Source organism: Primulina tabacum, chromosome 3 (genome assembly GCF_025594145.1).
Source record: "Primulina tabacum isolate GXHZ01 chromosome 3, ASM2559414v2, whole genome shotgun sequence".
In the NCBI taxonomy this organism is placed as follows: domain Eukaryota; kingdom Viridiplantae; phylum Streptophyta; class Magnoliopsida; order Lamiales; family Gesneriaceae; genus Primulina; species Primulina tabacum.
This window is the reverse complement of record NC_134552.1, coordinates 51,042,770-51,062,087: the sequence shown is the minus strand read 5'-3', so window position 1 is coordinate 51,062,087 and position 19,318 is coordinate 51,042,770. Positions and strand designations below refer to the sequence as shown.

Here is a 19,318-nt window from a genome sequence, read left to right as displayed (position 1 = left end):
ATTAAGATCACTTACATGATTTAACAACAAGATACATACAATCGATGAAGCCAAAGACACCACCATGCTCGATCTGGATGATCTGATAAGTTCTCTCAATACCTTTCAAATGAATCTGGATTTACATAAAAAGGACAAAGGAAAAACCATTGCTTTTCAAGTCTCAAATGATTCTTACAATGATCTATTTCAAGTGTCTCAGGAAGTGAACGAGTCTGATATGTGTGGAGACTCCATTACACTGATCACTGAGAAATTTGAAGACTATCTAAAGAAGATCAGAGACAAGAAGAAATCGGGCCAACAACTTAAACTTCATATCATTACTGCTCCCCAGAAAACTCAAAGGATTGCACTTACTCAAGGACAATTTCGACCAAAGAATGATGGAAAGATTCAATGGATGTCAAAAAACTAGACTCGGTTCATGCAAAGAGTGTTCAGGCTTCAGACATTGTACTAATGAATGTACCAACAGACTTTGAAAAAAACAAATGATTAAATCTCTCCCTAAGTTATGAAGATTCTGACGAAAAACATAGATCCAGTGAAGAAGAGAATCACACTTCTCTGTTTACACTGTTATAGGAGAAACACTCAATGCAAGTTAATCCATTGGGTGTTGTCTCTGGTGTTGCAAGACCTGGTAGGAACAACTCTCCAAATTCATCAAATTATATCTGCCTCAATGTGACAATTCCTACTGGTTCAAGTGATATGGTAACTCGGGATGTAGATGAAGAATAAGTCACTTTGGAAAACATACAGAAATTCTATGAGGAACTATATGCTGATTGGACCAAAAGAAAAAAACTGAACTCGAATATCTCTAAAGAGAATATAGAGTTGAAAGGTTGTGTGTCCAGACTTGAAGTAATGTTAAGTAAGAATGACATGGATTTATGCAGGACCAAGGCTGAAGTTGAAAAGGCTACCAAGACACTTTCTAAGTTCAACTTGAGCTCAATCAAACTTGACTTCATAGTGATGATGGAAAAAGACAGTAAAACCAATCCGTAGTTTAAAAAATGTATTTGAATATGGAGAATCCTCCAACTCAAAACCACGTTCGGCTATTTTTTTGAAAGAGAGAAAAGAAACTTCAACTCTCCAAAAGTCAATCCTACGGTCAAAATTATTCCAAAAAATAGATAAACATTTTGCATAGAAGCCTAAGCAAATGAGACATCATTTTTTTCGTTTTGTTTTAAATATGGTCATATCAAACCTCACTGTTTCAAGCCGAGGAATGACTATATGAGCTGAGATACTGACCGGACGTTGGACAAGTTGTCACACAAAACAACCGCAACATTATAGCTAAGAAAACTATATTGAAGAAGATTTGGGTACATAAGGCTAAAATTAGTTATACTGTTGTTTATATCTCCTTAGAAACTAACATTACATGTATCTGATATTTTGATAATTGGTGTTCATGCCACATAACAGGTTTAAAGTAGCACCTCACTGAATATGTTTAATTAAATAGTGGTCAAGTGACCTTTGGAGGGAGTGCAAAAAGAAGGATTGCTGAAAAAGGAATACTGAACATGGATGGACTCCTTAAGCTTTACCATGTGCTTCATGTCTAGGGACTTAACTCAAATTTATTAAGCATTAGTCAATTATGTGATGATGACTTGCATGTTAAGTTTGACAAAAATCATTGTGAAGTCTTCTGATACGATTCTTCAAACACAAAAAAGAAATGTACTAAAAAACGGAGTCACGCCCTCGATTTGATGAAATAAAGAATGTTGGGTTATTCCGATATTTTTGAAACAAGTAAAGGTTTGTGATATTTACCTTTAAGCTACGAAAAGCTTAACAACAAAGATTCACGAAGATAAACAACTGATCTCAAATGAACTTTCAAAGAACTCGTATTTGACAATCCGATTGAAGAACAAACGACAAATGCCACAAATATTAAATCTTTAATAAATTTTTTTTGTTATACAAAGAAAATCTTGAGAGAAAACTCACAAAGTATATTCAATCTTCAATTATTGTTCAATAATGTTTTACAATGTGTTTATATGGAAAAATACAACAAAAATTGTAATATAGGGTTTTCATATTCAAATCTGCACTACGGCACGCTGGGGTGGGGCATTCTGGCCGTTGGGTGTGGGGGTCTCGTAGACGGGCCGTAGGCATGCAGAGAAGGGTATTATCGCTGCCTTGGCCCTGGCACGCTGGGGCGCATCCTGGCTGCCTTCCGGGTCATTTCTTACTCAAATGCTTTGTTGCCCGATACTTCTTAATGGAATACTTCATTGAACTCCTTCAAGATTTCGAATGCGCTTGATTCTTCATCTTTAATAATCATCAAGCTTGTAAAATCAAGACAACACACCTGTATAACTCTCCTCCCAAGATTTATCACGTCCTACCCGATCAGATTCATATCATCTTTGATAAATCTAATGCTTATTTTATAACAGATACAAGATCTACCGATAACTGCTATAAACTGGGAGTGGAACATGCTTGCAAACACAAAAAGGCAAGTGAACTAGATCTGTGGTCTCAAAAGTTGGGTCATGCAAACTTCAAGACATTGAAGAATCTACCAAAACACGATGTTGTGTGATGTATGCCTAATCTAACGTCTAGAATACCATGTGTGTGGAGCATGGTAGAAAGGTAAGAAAACTCGTGTACCACACCAAGTGCTGCAACACTTTGGCACAACACATTGGAAGCTAGGGAGGTAAAAAGTATTCATTTGTTTGATTGATGACTTTTCACTTTTTACATGAGTACGCTTTATTAGAGAAAATATGATACTTTTGATGCATTTAGGAAATTACTTGCTTGGATTACCAATCTGCACAATTTGATGGTTGGTAAGATCAAAACTGACCATGGTAAGAAATGAGAACTCACATTTTACATCTTTCTATGACAAAAAAATATAACACATGATTTCTCTTCGACAAAGACCCCTCAACAGAACGACATAGCCGAACAAAAGAACCGAACTTTGCAAGATATGGTTCGGGTCATGTTGAGTTCCAAAAATATTTCAAAACTCTTTTGGGCTGAGGCCTTAAACGCATCATATCATATTTCCAATCGCGTATATTTATTGATTGATTCAACGATGACATCCTATGAGATTATCATGGGAAAGAGGCTGCACCTAAAATATTTTCATGTTTTTGGTTGTGTATGATATGTCATAAATTATCAAGATCACCTAGCCAAGTTTGATACTAAGAGATATAAATTTTTATTCTTGGGATATTCAACTAATAGTCATGCATATAGAAAGTTTAATCTAAGAACTAGGATGACTTACTATGGAATCAATTAATGTTGTGTTTAATGATCTTGCAGATCTGATAGGAAAGACAATCAAGGATGATGCAGATGGTCTACTAGAAACATTCGGGCCACTTGTCGAGACAGATGTTGTGCCCGATGTTGTTACACCCGAGACAACACCTCCACTGAGAATGACAGATCCGAGGATGATGTACAAAGCAATTAAACGCTGGATAATGATGAGGTTGTGAACAGTGTTGGGAAGGATCTTCCCAGCAAAATTCAAAAAGATCACCCCTCATCACAAATCATAGGATATTGACATGATCGATTACAGGGATCATCGTTGAGTTACAATAGCTCGGTTCTTGAAATATTGAACACCGATGAATTAAATCGGGTTTGGTTTTTACACCAAGCGGAAAATACTCGAAATAATCATTCGTTAAGAAACTGATTAAATATTTTGTAAAGCATTTAAAATATATGCAAGTTGAATGAGTAAAAATATTTTAGTTGAAGCATTTTATCAAATACTTTGTATGAAATATTTTGATATTTGAAAAACACATAAAATGCTTCAAGAATGCATCTTTAAAATAGTGGAAATAATAAGTAAATGCAATAAACAAATAGACACGAATTTGTTTATGGATGTTTGGATACTTCAAATGCTCATAGGTCACCCCTTCTTCCCCTTGGGAAGGATCCACCAGAAGACTTTGATTTATACAATACCTTGTACAAACCCACTCCAAAAGGGCATCACCCAACTAGAACACCTAGCACTCATGATTGCAGACAGCACCTCACAATTAGCATATTTTTTAATGTCTCATATGCAAAGACAACAAAAACATTATTTTACGTCTTTATGTGAAGACTCACTCAACTAATATTTGAATTTCAACTCTCTTGTATATGTGTTAGTGATTGTGTGTGAGGAATTTATATTTTACAATGTACATCTCAAATGTATCCTCACACAAGGGCTTGTAGTCTCAACTGGCTGATTTCTTCATGCTAACTGCCCATGATTTGAATCATCTTCAAAAGATCCTGTTTGATCTTTTAGATGTTGTATTTATAGGCCCCAACAATGATACATATACGTTAGACACAAGAATATGACTGTTTGGAAAGTTTCTAGACTGTTTCTGAAACTGCAACGGTCAAATTTGCATTGCTAGATTTTTTCTGAGCTTAAACTAGTCAACTTTGATAAACTCTGGTCAACTCAGCTGGTTGTTCAGTTCAACTGGTCAACTGCTGGTTCAGTTCAGTTGGTGCACTGAAATCAGCCTAGCTGATTAGGTTGATTTTAGTTTGTACAGAACCAGTAGTTTCATCGTCATTTATCAGCATATTAAGCTTCGATTCAGACTTTGACTTCTGAAGATGATTTGTAGATCATCGTCTTATCTTTTCAATGCATACTGAATCGCTTCATTAACCAAGCTGTGAGATATGACCAAATACAGCAACTGCTCATACCCAACTGATTGTTGTTTTCGTGCAATCAGTTTGGTAATTCAGCGATTAGTTATACCTTGATAACATCCGATTTCGCCCAACTGACGTGAAACACGACTTGTTTCAAATTGAGTTTTCTGATCAGCCAAGTTGGCGGATTGTCATTGAATCATCCAACTGAGAGATATAGTCAAAACACCGAAACTCGCCAGAAATTCAATTTCGTTAAATTCAGTTTCAGTTTGCTTATTTTGTTTGCAACTTCACACATGAGTAAATATATTAGAAATACAATAAAAAATTTTGTTAACATCAAAATCAAGATTGCGAACATGAAATATTCCAATAGATATTCATGCTTTGTCTCACATATTGAACAAAGAATATTAATGAAGTCATAAAGGATGAATTTCAGATAAATGTTATGCATGATGAACTTGAAAAATTTGTCTGAAATAATGTGTGAGATCTAGTTCCAAGACCTAAAAATGATAATGTGTTTGGAACTAAATGAAATTTTAGTAACAAAACTAATGATTCGAGAAATGTTGTTAGAAATAAAGCTCAGTTGGTTTCTCAAGGGTATATGTAGCTTGAGATGGTTGATCTTGATTAAGCCTTCGCTCCTCTAGTCTGCATTGAGTCAGTCTGATTGTTGTTCGCCAATGCATGCCATATGGGGATTAAAGTTTATCAAATAGATGTGAAAAATGCATTTTTGAATGACATTTTGAATGAGGAAGCTTATGTGAGTCAACCAAAAAGATTTGAAAATTCACACCACTTTGGACCATGTCTACAAGCTAAATAAGACATTATATGGACTGAAGCATGCTCCACATGCATAGTATGGTAGGCTGACTATATATCTATTTAACATAAGCTTCAAACGAGGTGAGGTTGATAAAATTCTTTCTATTCAAAGGTTGAAGGTTGATATACTCATATGTCAAATTTAAGTGGATGATATGATCTTTTGTGATTTTTTTCAGAAGCATGTTGATGATTTTGTTGAATGCTTGTCGTCCACGTTTTAAATGAGTATAGTAGGAGAATTGAGTTTTTTTTATTGTATTTTAAATTAAACAATTTCATGATGGAATTTTTTTGTGTCAAAACAAATATGCAAAGAATCTGGTAAAGAAATTCTCCAGTGAATATGTTAAGCACATGAAAACTCCCATGAGATCGAGTGAAGAACTATGTAAGGACGATGTTGCTTAAGGTATTGACAACACCATGTACAATAGTATCATTGGCAATATTCTTTATTTAACCGCGAGTTGCCCTGATATCATGTTCAGTGTCTGTCTATGTGCTAGATATCAGGTTAATCCTAAGATCACACACTTAACGACTGTAAAACGAATTTTGAGATACATTGCAGGGACTATAGATCTAGGATTATGGTACACAAAGGAAACTAGCACCAATTTAGTTGGGTTTCTGATGCTGATTGGGTTGGAGATTTAGTTGATAGGAAAAGTACCACTGATGAATGCTTTTACCTAGGAAATAACTTGGTAACACGGTACAACATGAAGCCAAAATGTATATTTCTTTCAACTGCTGAATCTGAATATGTGGAAGCTGGTTGCTGTTGTTCACAACTCTTGTAGATGAACCAAATGGTAGAGGACTACGTTTCCACATTGAAACCTTGATTTTTTTACTGTGACAACTCGAGTGCAATAGACATTTCAAAAAATCCAGTACAACACTCTCGCACAAAACCCATTGACATTAAGCACCACTTTATTCGAGACTTGGTTGAGAAGGAAATTATTTGAATGGAATTTGTTGGAACTGATAACCAACCGGCAAATAATTTCAAAAAACTATTAGATTTCGATAGATTTTCCAATCTTTGGAAGTATCTCAGTTTGTGCGCATGATAATCACTCACTGGTGTTGTCTTGGATGCTGCAAAATCCGGACAACTGCAAAATCCGGGACAACAACCAAATGATATGGATCTATAGAATGTTAGACATATTGCATTAAATCATTCATCATGTTTTGTCAAATGTTGATATTGTGATGGTTATTTCCTGATGTGCTTTTAATTTCTCAGTTCTATTTCAATAAACACACTTGGTCTTGAAATGTGCTCTGTATAAATCACAAAGTAGTTGACAGATATTCGTGTATTTCATGACTTTATCACATATGAAAAATGACTTGAAAATATTGAGCAAAAAGGAAAAAAAAAACACAAAAATGTATTTTGTTCCGTATAAGAAGAAAAATAATAGAAAAGTAATCTAAGAGAATCTAATGAAAATGTTCTTTTAGTTGGGAGTTACATCTTCTGAATCAAACAATAGAAATTATAAGCTACCTAGAGGAGTGTAATGAAGATCGTTCTTCTAATGTAAGAGATAACACTTCCAGATAAAAATAAAGTTTGAATGGACTTTGTGTGCAAGAAAATCAATTTTTTTTTTTTTTTTGAAATTGGAAGTGCTGCTGGGAGATAATACCAACACAACGTATAAATACCTTTCAATTTGATCACATATCACATTTCTTTATGTTTAATAATAATAATCTATAAAAGTAGGAGTAAACTTGTTTTTCTTCCTTCTGTTCCTTAGCTTGTCGAACACATGCTTTTTCCAACAACTTCATCCTGTTCGCCAAAGCATCAAGCATCTACAATTGCATCTTTTTTCGTCATACAACTGAGTTTCCTCATACCTCCACATTTCCCTCAACATCTATTGTCTTATCTTGTTTTTCAACGGAACTCCCACCCTCCCATTCCTCCTTCGATTCACCCAATATCTCTTCGTCACCAAAATCCACCAAAATCTAGCCATTTCTTCTACTAGCGTCCCCCTCGCCCTCCATCTTTTTCCATTCAATGATCTCATGCTTCACATTACTCTCAACCAACATTTCCTTCACGGTCTCCGGCTCTGCATTATCTTTGTCAGAATCAAGATTGTTGGGAGCCTCTTTCACATGACAAGTATCTCAATTCACTTCCACCACACTAGTAACTGGAACATCGATGATCTCAGCATCCAAATGCCTTCTCTCAACTTCTTATTGGAGTACCGTTTCTCGCACCCAAGATGCATCAAAAGTTTAAAAAAAAATTGTTCGCCAGTTCTCATGTCCAAGATGGTTAGCCATTAAAAACATTTACAAACCAAGATAATATAGTAATAGTTTATTTCAAGTGTTTTTACATATCATTTCCAAACATTTCATTGGCTAGAAGTTTGGAAACATTCAAAATAAATTATTGCAAATACTGCATAAGTTGTTGTATGGTATATAGAAATTGTTGTTTGGTCGTTAATTAGCAGTTATTTTTGCTCATATATATAATCTGATGACAGATGCGTTTTCTGGTTCATAATAATAATACATTAAGACAATGCGCCGATAGTTAATCACGAGAAAATATTAAAATTGACCCACGTCTAATTAGCTATTTCCTATTGTTTACATTAAATCATCCTCGTATGTCCTGATCCAAACATATTAACCAAGAAGAATATCACGAGTATCCTTGGTTTTGTCTTAAATGTTCTTCGTAAAATTCCAGAGAACTGCATCTGACGAAAGGTTCAAGATCATTTCTAGTTTCCCTTGAAGAAATCTTCCTATGATTGATGTGTTTGCGCAACAAGTAATTCAAACAAAAGAACAGAGAGTAATTTTAACAAATATCAACCATTATATTGCCTCACATCAACTTTCAAAATTTATATATATTCAAGCTACATCTCTACACTCTACCTTTGAACTTGCATTTTTTACATTAGAATTTATATCCAGATAACATCTCAAGATTGTTATTGGTCCAGGGATGCCTCGGCCAGGAGGAGACAATTTAATGGATACGGGAGAAGTGAAATTTGACATCGAATCGGTATCATGGCTAGGTTGCTCCATCTTTCTCCGCATAATTCACAATTAAAATGTAATCAAGTTTGTTTTTTTAATGAGAAAGTTAGTTCAGAAATAAATATTCATCGTGGCTCGTAGATGTTATCTATATGGGTAGTGCCCTCCAAAGACTATCTATATGAGTAGCATTAACAAAACCAAGGAGGTGAGCAGTTTGTCTTGCTTCTAATACGAAGGAAAAGATCTTTCGTATCCATCCGAGAAAACAGAGTACGCATGAGTTAAAATGGTTGTTACCCACTGTAAAATTGATGAGACCAAATAAAACTTCTGAATCCCGTATAACTTCCAATATGATTTCAACTAAATATCTTGGTAAGGAAATTTTTTTTTTAAAAAAAAAAGAATAATAATTGAACAAGATTTAACTAGGAGAAAACATTTTGCACAGACTATTAATATCCCACAAAGGATCACTGCAATCATTGAAATTTTCCCAGTATTCACTGATCCCATTCACTGCACACAGCGATGCCGATATATGTTGTTCGACTTTCATCCATTCGAAATCTTGGAACCGTGCATCATTCACCACCTCACCAACTCTTCCCGGAATATCAGAACATTCTTGTTCAAGAATAAACTTGTCGAAATCCATGACAAAAGATGAATGATCTCTAGTACACGTACTGAAATCTTGAGGCAAAAAACAGCTCAAGTCTGGCTTATACGCGTCCTCAAATGCGGTGGGATTCGAGGTAGTAACACCATTTTTGGCACAAGTACTAGCTGAAACATTAGATACAATAGTTTCTTGTTTTTTGCATTTCCCTATGGCTATGTTACTTGAAGAGGGAAGACCAGTAGGTTTGGCCTTGTTCTGGCTTCTTTTTTGGTTGACAAGGTTTCGGATTTTCATTGAGAGAGCCGGGTTACAAGGGATGTTGGTCAAAAAATTGGTACGCGTGTTTGATCCACGAAGGAGATACGCTGCTTCATCATAGGCCCGAGCAGCCTCTTCAGCCGTATCGAACGTGCCAAGCCACATTCTAATCTTCTGAGTCGTGTTCTTGATTTCGGCTACCCATTTTCCAGAAGGCCTTTGTCTCACACCAACGAACTTGTTTCCATTGTTGCCTTGAACATTTCTTGATCTATATGAGCTATGTCCGTTGTTAACAGTGTTCTGAAACTGAAGTTCCATGATATTACTCTGTTTTAGAGCAAAGGGTCTTGAATAAAAAACAAATGGAGACGAGGGGTGTTTATATAAGAGGGGGATGGAGGGGTGAATTTGTCTTCTAAAATTGTTTGGTCAAGAATTGAATTTTGTTTTTTTGCTGATGGTTGGCTGATTTTTCTCTGTTGAGTGGAGGAATATGTCATGAATCATGAGCAGTATGTTGATTATTTAACTACATTGGTAGTTTTAAATTTATGTACTTGTTTTACGCTTTGTGCTGCATTTCTGCAAGGCATGCTTAATCCCATGACTTATGCTGCTCAACACGTTCTTTGTCTTGCCTTCAATTTTAGAGGGGAAAAGAGGGTTGGTTTTGGCCTATCTTTATATGGGTGGATAAGCTTCAATGTTAAAAATACGTGTGGCACCACTTTCGTCACATGATAAGCTACATATGTGTATTTACAAAGACTCAATTCGTCATAATATATATTAGGTAACACAATGAATCAACATGTCAATGTCAGATGATGTGTATCCGTGAAGAAAATGGAACAACATACAAGATATTTAATTTTAGATAGAGGCATGATGACGGATTGCTAATAAACAAATACCAAGTCTTCCACAAACAAACGAAAGACCAAGGCAAAGTTTAGGTCGAGACAATGTATACCTTTTATCCTTGGTGGGTGAGCCTAGTATTTTTGCTTCTTTTGTCTACACGGGCAACCAATAATGTAAAGCGTTCCTATTTTCGTTTTGTGTTTTTTACCCAAAAAAAGTTCAAAAATTAGGCATCCCTTGAGACTGCAATTTGGATACACATTAAACAAAGGAAAACAAATGGGCCACGTGGTTTGGATTGAGAAATGGGGGTGGGAACAACTCGCTACTTCAATGGTAGGTAGTGATAGAATCTATAGGCTCATGCCGTCCCGTGGGAATCTTAACTTCCATAAGCTAATAAAATGTAACGACGATCAAAATAAGTAGTTGGAAGTGTTTGTAAAACAAGTTTGAAGTGAAAGTGATTGATCAAAGAATTAGAGATTGAAGCTTTAAACCCGTTTGTTAGTGTAGTTGAACACTCCCAGCACCCATTCCTCGGTTTCCGTTAGCTGTTACTATCTTTCCTACCCACGTCCGCGCATATAAATCACGTTATGGGGACAATTACATCCTCCAAAGGCTAGATTCCATCTACATATTCAATACAATAATCAAAGCTGAAAAATCATGATATACCAATTGTATTTAATGCGTGCAATATAACAATCTGTGCTCTAAAGGACAAAATGATGGGATCAAAACTGAGACAGACTCTTTTACAACCCTCAAACATCACAATTGGCAAACAAAACCGTGCAATGAAAAAAGCCCCAACCATGAGGCCATTTCCTGGTCTCATTTTCCTTGTAGCTTGTTGAACTGATAAATGAGACGAACTGCGGGTAATATACACTATAAAGTAATCTACATCCACACATGAAAAGGCATTTAGACTCCAATAAACACCCAACGACGGGTTGGTGTATGTACGAAAATAAATGTTGCAAGCATCTCATCCAAAGAATCAAGCAAACAAATATAATCATTGGCACACATCGGTCAGACAGGTACTTCATACGAAGAATTCCCCATTATCGGCCATGAGCACCACTATGACAAAATTGACTGCAATGTAAGTTGCTGCTGTGGCTGCAAGGATGACCACGTCGAGGCCAGAACAGACGGAGGAAGAGTCTGTTGTAGTTGCCTTAATAAATTAATCATTCGACCAGCAGTTTGCTCTGTGGCTAGATCCTTACCTGCACACAGAACCTGAAATACAAAAACATTTCAAATTTTCCTTGCTGGTGAAAGCCTTCACAAGCACTCAACAGCTAATATTATGGTCGGGTAAAAATACAAGCAATAATATCTATATTCATTAGTGGTATTTAGATTCAACTTTAAGAACGTTGAGAAGGGGCGGTCTCGTCTTTTAAGAATGAGAAAGATTCGTGTCAAAACAGCATTTGCCAGATGACGAGATATTGGAGAATGATGTGAAAATGCAAACTCTAAAACAAATGTTGTGAGAGAAACCTATCACAATTAATGTCCAACATATGACCATGAAACTAAATTGAGTTATATGACCATCACATATTTGGAGTACCAAATGCTGGACTAGCGTATAATTTTCTGGGTACTTGAATAGCTCACAGACTAACCTCAGCAAACACGGTAACAATTTTTGGGAGGAACTGATTGTTGGGACCCAAAAGGTCCGTATCAGACCTGAAAGAAAATATACATGTTAACATAAAAATTAGCAGTAATTTAAACAACATTGAAAAGATTGAAAAAAAACACTGATCTTGAGCATATCAAGTCCCAACCTCTCAACCATCGAGCAAAGCTGGTCGTGAACAACTTTTGCTTCAATAAGATCACCCTTTATCGGCAAGCAACTCAACCAGGCAGGAACCACCTGTGTTAAGAGTAATTACTCGTAAGAATTTGATGAAGTGTTGAAAGAGAGGAAGTATTGCATCGGAATTGAAATGTTCTGCAGGAAGGTCAAAATAAACAACCTGCGCTGAATTGATGCTGTCGCGATGAAATTGGCATATTTTGCCCAGAGCCGAAACAGCATTGTCGTATGCCATTACATTGTCTTGTTGTAAGGCATTAGGATGCCTAATAACTATATTGAGCCTTGAAAGAGCCTCTGAAACAGGCAAATGCACAAGGTTCAATCAGCGAAATATCAAGCTTAAATATCTATTTTACAAGTCTTTTTGCTACTCAGCTTACCTCCAACAAGTGGTTTAACCACAGAACCACCAAATTCTGCACAAATCCCAATCCCATACACAGCAGCCTGAAAATCCCAGTAAGCATTTAGATGCTGACCAGACAGCAACATAACTTTAAATAAAAATATTGTGGTATGAGTTTCAATAAACCTGTCGGACATCTGGGCTTTCATCATTGCATGCTTCCAATAGGAAAGGAAAATAAGTATCATAATATCTGGTTGCACAAAAAAGAAGAAATGTGGTAGAGCCGTAGAGTTTCACGATAACAATTAAATTTGGACAATGTTACAGCTTAAAAACATACTTCAGAGCTGCTTCACGGCATTGCTCAGCCAAATCATCAAAGATACATATCGCAATCCGTCTCTCTTCAGCTGTTTTATCTTTTCCCTGAATATTTTGCAAAAGAAAAAAAAAGTAACTAAAATTAGAGAGGAAAAAACAAGTGATACTGACAAGCAGATTTAGGAGGCAAACTTACCCACATTGGCATGAGGTATGATGAGAGTTCATCAAAGAAAGGCAAGAAAGAAGTCTTAAATGTTTTGATCAAAGTTCCTATGATTTCACCAACCTGAACCAGAAAGACACATAAACAACTAGTGAATTCTCAGTTTCCTATTTTTAGCTGATATTGACTTGGAAAACAAATGATAGCAATTATATTCTGAATGTCCTAGTCTATAGCCCACTAACTTGGTCAAATACTTCTTCCTCTTGCTCGTTTTCCTCTTTAAGGAATTCTCCTTCCTCGGCATCAAAATCTTCAGATTTGGCTCTCTCAGCTCTCTCTCCTTTTCTGCTAGAACTAGCAGTGATAACCTGTTTTAACTCATCCACAATGCTTTTAACCTGACTCTCATCTAGCAGCGGACCCGAAATCTGGAAGTAAAGTTAATATGGCAAATAATGAATTTATTGCCAAATTATGCAAAATACAAATCCAGAATATTATGAAAGACAAGCTTTTTAAATACAGTCGAAACTTCAAGTAAATACTTAGCCAGATAAAATTATGAGACAAACATTTGTTCCATTTGTTCAAGCTGAGCTTGAATATAGTTTTTTCTATTTTCAATTCGATTGAGCTTGGACTGGCTCATTCAACATTGAAGCTTGGCCTCAAGCCTGAAAATTAGGATATACTCAGCTTGACTCTCCTCTATTTCACCCCTAGGCTCGAAGGAAGTAGAGTGTAATATTTGAACAAATATAAATTAAATTTAACTCCATATGCACTCCATACAAGAATGTATATTAAAAGAAGGAACATTCTATTTTAGAATAAAGTTAACCTGCAGACATTCGTTTAATGAGTCCAACATACTTGCACATATCTCCGTATCAGGTTCCTGCAAGAACAGACAATAAACACTTCTCGACATCCAGATATTGACAGTAGTAATCAGAGTCCAAGTTTCAACAAATGCTAGCATTTAAATAACTGTAACTAGAACCTTATGCAAAGCTTCCACCATAGCAGGAATTATGTAGTCAGACAACTGCTTAACATATGTCTCATTACGCCCCTGAGCAATCCCTTTCTCCACAGCCAATTTTGCAGACCTCAATAGCTCAGGCATTGCTATAAATACAAAATGAAGGACCCGAACAGAATTAGCAATGAGGTATTTCTTACAAGTAGGAAATTACGAAAACCAAATTCTATATCACCTGAAACAGCAGCCTTCCGGACTTCTTCGTGGAAGTAAAACTTTAAAAGGGGGACCAATGTTGGAGCCACCTATAATCATAGTTAGCAAAGAAAACTTTAAATTGGGGTCATCATCAGACAAATAAAGCAAAAAACAAATCCATTTTCACCAACCTGATCAACCCATGGGTAGAAACCTTCCTTCAACTCATCGGCATAGCAGCACAGCATATTACAAGCCGTGGCCTTCTCTTCCAGGACACTGGTCTTGATTCCAATTTTTTTATCCCCGAGTGTTATAGTTTCCATGCTGCGATATGGAGAAACGTTAAAGCAATCTAGGATATCATTCAGCGAAATGTATGACAGGTAAAAGCATGATTTATTTGCAAATCAAAATACTACATCCAAACAGGAAGCGAAGTGAGTACTGGCACACTAGTGAAAATGAGCACAAAAACCTAAATTGAAATAAAATTTATAATCATTAATCAAAATTTCAACACAAATCCCATTCAAACAGTAAAGTAGGTTTTGAATGAATGTCACAATCATAAACCTGTGGTTTAAGAATTACATAAAAAATGCAACTGTTACTCAGAGCAAAGATCAATAAGGTGTAAGATTCAGAAGCCAAATACGTTCATAACCAAATATAAGCATTTTATAAAGGCGATAAATACGCTAACATTATGTCTTTATAAACAAGAAAGACAACTTGATTCTTGAAGTATATGTTCATCTGCCTAGTAACAAATATAGAGAAGCTTCAGTATAAAATATGAAAATATTGCAAAATAAAATAAACCTCTCATCATCTGATACATCGACTTCATCATCTGAATCAGCAGATGTTATGGTCACATCAGGCTTTAGCTGCGCGGACTGAAGCAAAGGAGGCATGACCACGCTCATGTAAGGAAGAAAATCCTGTCCCAAGCACTTACAAAGTCTGGCCCATGCCTACAATAGAATAAAATATACTAGTCAGAATTTGATATGCCAAACATATCAGAACATTTGAACTCTTCGACTTCCAGGAATAGCTACCTGTAGCATGTAACTGGTAGTTGGATCATCTGTCTCCATTTGAGATCCTTGCAACGACAAAAGCACTTCCATGACCTAGCATAACAAAGAAAAAAATAATATCATGCTGACAACTGCAACAAGTCAAATGGCTGCTAGCCAAATGTAAATCTCAACATAGATCAAAAGCCGCAGTTCGAATTTGACCAACAAAATTACAGTATACATCATTTACATAGAGGAAAGTAAAAGATAAAGGCTACAAATCACGGTAAGTAACGTCAGAAATATGTTCACAAAGAAGCACCACTCAGAACATAGATATGTTGTCCTTTTTACCTGCTTGGCATCATCTCTGAATTTCTCCTTTCCAACTGCCATTCCAACTAAGCTAATGCACTCCATTGCTTTGGCACGAAGCATACGGTTAGACTTGTCTGTTGCATTCACTAATATAGCTTTCAGGTAAGGCATAACAGCATCATAGTATTTCTGGAAGTGCTCCTGCGAAGTAAACATTCTCTGGGATCAGCATATATGCAAGGTGACTAGTTTTAACTAAAAGAGACATTACAACTTTAGCATACCTGAGAAGAATCAGCAACTGAAGCCAAAGCGGTCAAGGCTCCCTCCTGCACCATTTGCTTAGGGTTCTGCAATTGATAACAATTTTTTTAAAAAAAAAAACTATCATATGCTAACTCGGAAACAAATTTAATGTAGGATTAGCGACTATATTTTAATTTATCTGCAACTGAACCTGTAGAAGTAGTAGCAGCTTGTGCACTATCACATCTAAGTATGGCGTCAGAATTTCTGGGGTGCAGTTCTCACTAAAGTTTAGCACGGCAGAAGCAGAATGTGCCTGCAAGATAAGATGCCAAATAACTATGATAAATCTAGAAGCAAATAAAATTATGAATTTATTATATGTAATGTGCATTAGCAGTATTCAAGACAAATCGACATTCAAAGATAAAAATTAGGCAACATTGCAGATTTGTCCACTTATGATGAATATGCAGTCCATGATAAAGGCCAAGGCACCAGAATTCTATTTCTATTAGGTCTTTCACATTTATAAATTTTAATAATCACAGGGTTTAGCTAATGGCAGGGTTTAGGCGTGAATAGGAAGTGATACCAGTACATTGATTATGTAATAATAATCGCAATGTTTAGGGAAGTCATTTTCTATTTTCCAGGAAACATAATAACATATGTTGTGATTAAACAATAAAATTTAAATCTCTTCTGGAAGTAAACTAACAGACTAATGAAATTTTCTTCCAGTACTCAAATAAATGGACCATATCAAAGTCATCATGTTCAGATTCAAGGAATAATAGTTCAACAAAATTTGCAAACCTGTACGCGAGGATTTTGGAAATCATCCATGGCTACAACTAGTGCAGGTAGCACCCTTTGATGATACTGAACCTGTAGATCCGGGCCCAAGTCAGTTGAAAGCTGCCCAATTGCATTAATAGCAGCCCATCTCACACGAGGATGTGGATTTTGAAAGGAGTTCAGAACCATGTTTACAACTTGCTCCAAATTTTTTATCATCACCTGAAACAATAAGATAGTGGGTATTAAGCCAACTGACAAACAAAATATATCAGTTTCCATAAGAGTATAGTCTAAATTAATGACATAATGGCAAGGAAGGAAGGCATGCCACCAAACTTGATGTTTTAGGTAAACCAGTATTTTTAACAGAATTTCAAACTTTCTTAGCGATAAAATACATAAAGAATTGCAAAAGATTATCAACGGATTGAATAAATTCACCATTAAAGTAACAGTCAACCAGACCATAACCCATAAAAAGTAACAACAAAAGAAAAGCTACTAACAAGATGGAGCAGCTGTGAGTCTGTGATCAGTGACATTTAAATAAAACATACATACCATGGAAACTAAGTAACTAACATATGTGTACATCAGTTTAGCATTATATGTTCCTTTTGGAAGTATAGATATTGAAACACACAATCAACTGCAAATGAACATCAACTGACAGAGCCAGAAAAATGAATTCTTCAGGCGCTGAAAAGTAAAATGCATGAATGGCAAATAGCAATCAACATCATATTACAACTTTACAACATAGCAATTGCACAAAGGTCTTGAAAATTTTGATCAAGTACAACCTCATTGAACATAAAGGAATAAGTTCATAAACCAAATAAACAATTACTCAAACATGACATGTCATAACTATGACTAAATTTGGATGAGTATTAATATGTTTATACCTTTGAGCAACCCTCTGCAATTTGGGCAAGAGCAATAAGGGCAGCATGCTGCTTCTGCCACTCAGGAGCAGACAAGTATTCCGGAAGCTGATCAGAAACCACTGGAACAATAGTATTCCCACCAAGAGCGAGTGACAATCTATCCAGGCACTCCTGCCCTACACTGTAATCACCGGTCTCCCCCGCATCTTCATCCTTGACCTCTGCACTGTGCCAAGCAGGGTCGTCCTCTACTTCCAAAAGCATTTTCATGAGGATAGCAAATAGTCTGTTGATGAACTGTGGCATCTTGCGCATCAACCCAGGTGCTCTATCCCGTGCCTCGGCTAGAGTAATAACAAACTCAATTGCCAGGTGCCTAGTGCCTTCCTCTAAGCTATTGGCCTCAGCTACCTGCAGCATGGACCCCACTACATCAACAATCTGCCTTCGCAAAAATCTAGGCTCTGCCCCAGCCAACTCTATTAGCAACTCCAAGGCCTCCTGTGCGGTTGCCTCCTGCCCGGAGTTCAGAGCCTCGGTCAAAGTCCTCATCATCGAAGGCAACAAATCCTGGAACCTATCCCGGTCGCTTGAACTGGTCAAGCACTGAATGAAATTAATAACCGCACTTAAAGCAGCAATCTTCACATCCGGGTTAGGGGAATTATTCAGTACATTCAAGAACACTGTGTGCAAATCAGTTATGTAGGGAATTAACGTTTCTCCAATGAACTGAGCCAATTGAGACAACATCAAAAAAGATGATTCTTGCAATTTTGGGGAATCCGAAGTCACACATTGAAACATAAAGGGTAGAATCTCCGGCCACTGATTATCGGGAAGGAGTGATGAAGCAAGTTCAGAAACGGTGTCGCACAGCTTTCTAATATTGGATTTGGAATCCTCACGCTGAATTGATGCCAGTAAGATATTTTTTACGGCGGCACGGGTTGACTCCGAAAGTTGCGGCCAGATAAAGGAGTCGTCGCGAGTGAGCTGCCTGCGGAGGAGGATTGTGGACATGGCGCGAGCCTCTGGTTGAACGGAATACGAAACGACGTGAGAAAGCTTGAGCACGAGAGAATTGGGATCGTTCTGCTTCAGCAAATTGAAAATTGACTCCGCCTGGGATCGTTGCTCGTTGAGAGTGGACATCAAGTGAGTTATCAATGCTTCGAAGGGCGCCGGGTCCGGCCCCAAAATCGCCGCCAATTCGGCTTGATTGAGCTGAGAAGACTCGGCGTTCATCGCAGAGATCCGGTGCCTGCCGCGATGGTGGATTAGGGTTTTGTTGGTTTTGAGAAGGTGGCGGGAGGTAATTGTGTTTGTTCGATTGGGGGGTGGTGGCGCTCTACAAAAAACACACAAATGCACATACCAGAGGTGTGCATCTCTATGCTTATATAGGGCGAAACTAAAACCCCAGCCCCGGCTGTGTTATATTTTATTTTTATTATCTGTGATTTTTTTCTATTACAAAATTAATTAAATTCTATAATTTAAATCAAATATCGACTAATCCATTAATTAACAATTTATTATGTTACTCTTGGATCCAAAGTTAAACAACAAGTCAAAATTATGTCAGCCCAAATAAAAACTAAAGGCAAAAACTTGTGTGAGACGGTCTCACGAGTCGTATTTTGTGAGACTGTCTCTTATTTGGGTCATCTATGAAAAAGTATTACTTTTTTATGCTAAAAGTATTACTTTTTATTGTGAATATCGGTAGGGTTGACCCGTCTCACAGATAAAGATTCGTGAGACCGTCTCATAAGATACCTAC

The 19,318-nt window shown here is 36.7% G+C and overlaps 2 protein-coding genes across 2 annotated transcripts; both read right to left on the bottom strand.

Annotated features, from left to right (window-relative positions):
- Positions 1-8,914: 8,914 nt before the first annotated feature.
- On the bottom strand, positions 8,915-10,118 carry LOC142539176 (ethylene-responsive transcription factor ERN1-like). The gene has a single exon (XM_075644452.1). It carries the CDS (start codon positions 9,815-9,817, stop codon positions 9,038-9,040), a length of 780 nt encoding a protein of 259 aa, XP_075500567.1. The 5' UTR covers positions 9,818-10,118; the 3' UTR covers positions 8,915-9,037.
- Positions 10,119-11,035: 917 nt separating this feature from the next.
- Positions 11,036-18,911, bottom strand: LOC142538217 (uncharacterized). Its single transcript, XM_075643579.1, has 20 exons — positions 17,551-18,911; positions 16,658-16,861; positions 16,050-16,154; positions 15,877-15,942; positions 15,629-15,793; positions 15,311-15,385; positions 15,069-15,223; positions 14,435-14,570; positions 14,281-14,350; positions 14,064-14,191; positions 13,902-13,958; positions 13,303-13,488; positions 13,088-13,180; positions 12,911-12,996; positions 12,754-12,820; positions 12,602-12,668; positions 12,379-12,515; positions 12,184-12,275; positions 12,016-12,082; positions 11,036-11,620 (listed from the first exon to the last, which is right to left on the bottom strand). Exons 1-20 carry the CDS (start codon positions 18,778-18,780, stop codon positions 11,459-11,461), a joined length of 3,348 nt encoding a protein of 1,115 aa, XP_075499694.1. The 5' UTR covers positions 18,781-18,911; the 3' UTR covers positions 11,036-11,458.
- Between the last annotated feature and the right edge of the window lie 407 nt (positions 18,912-19,318).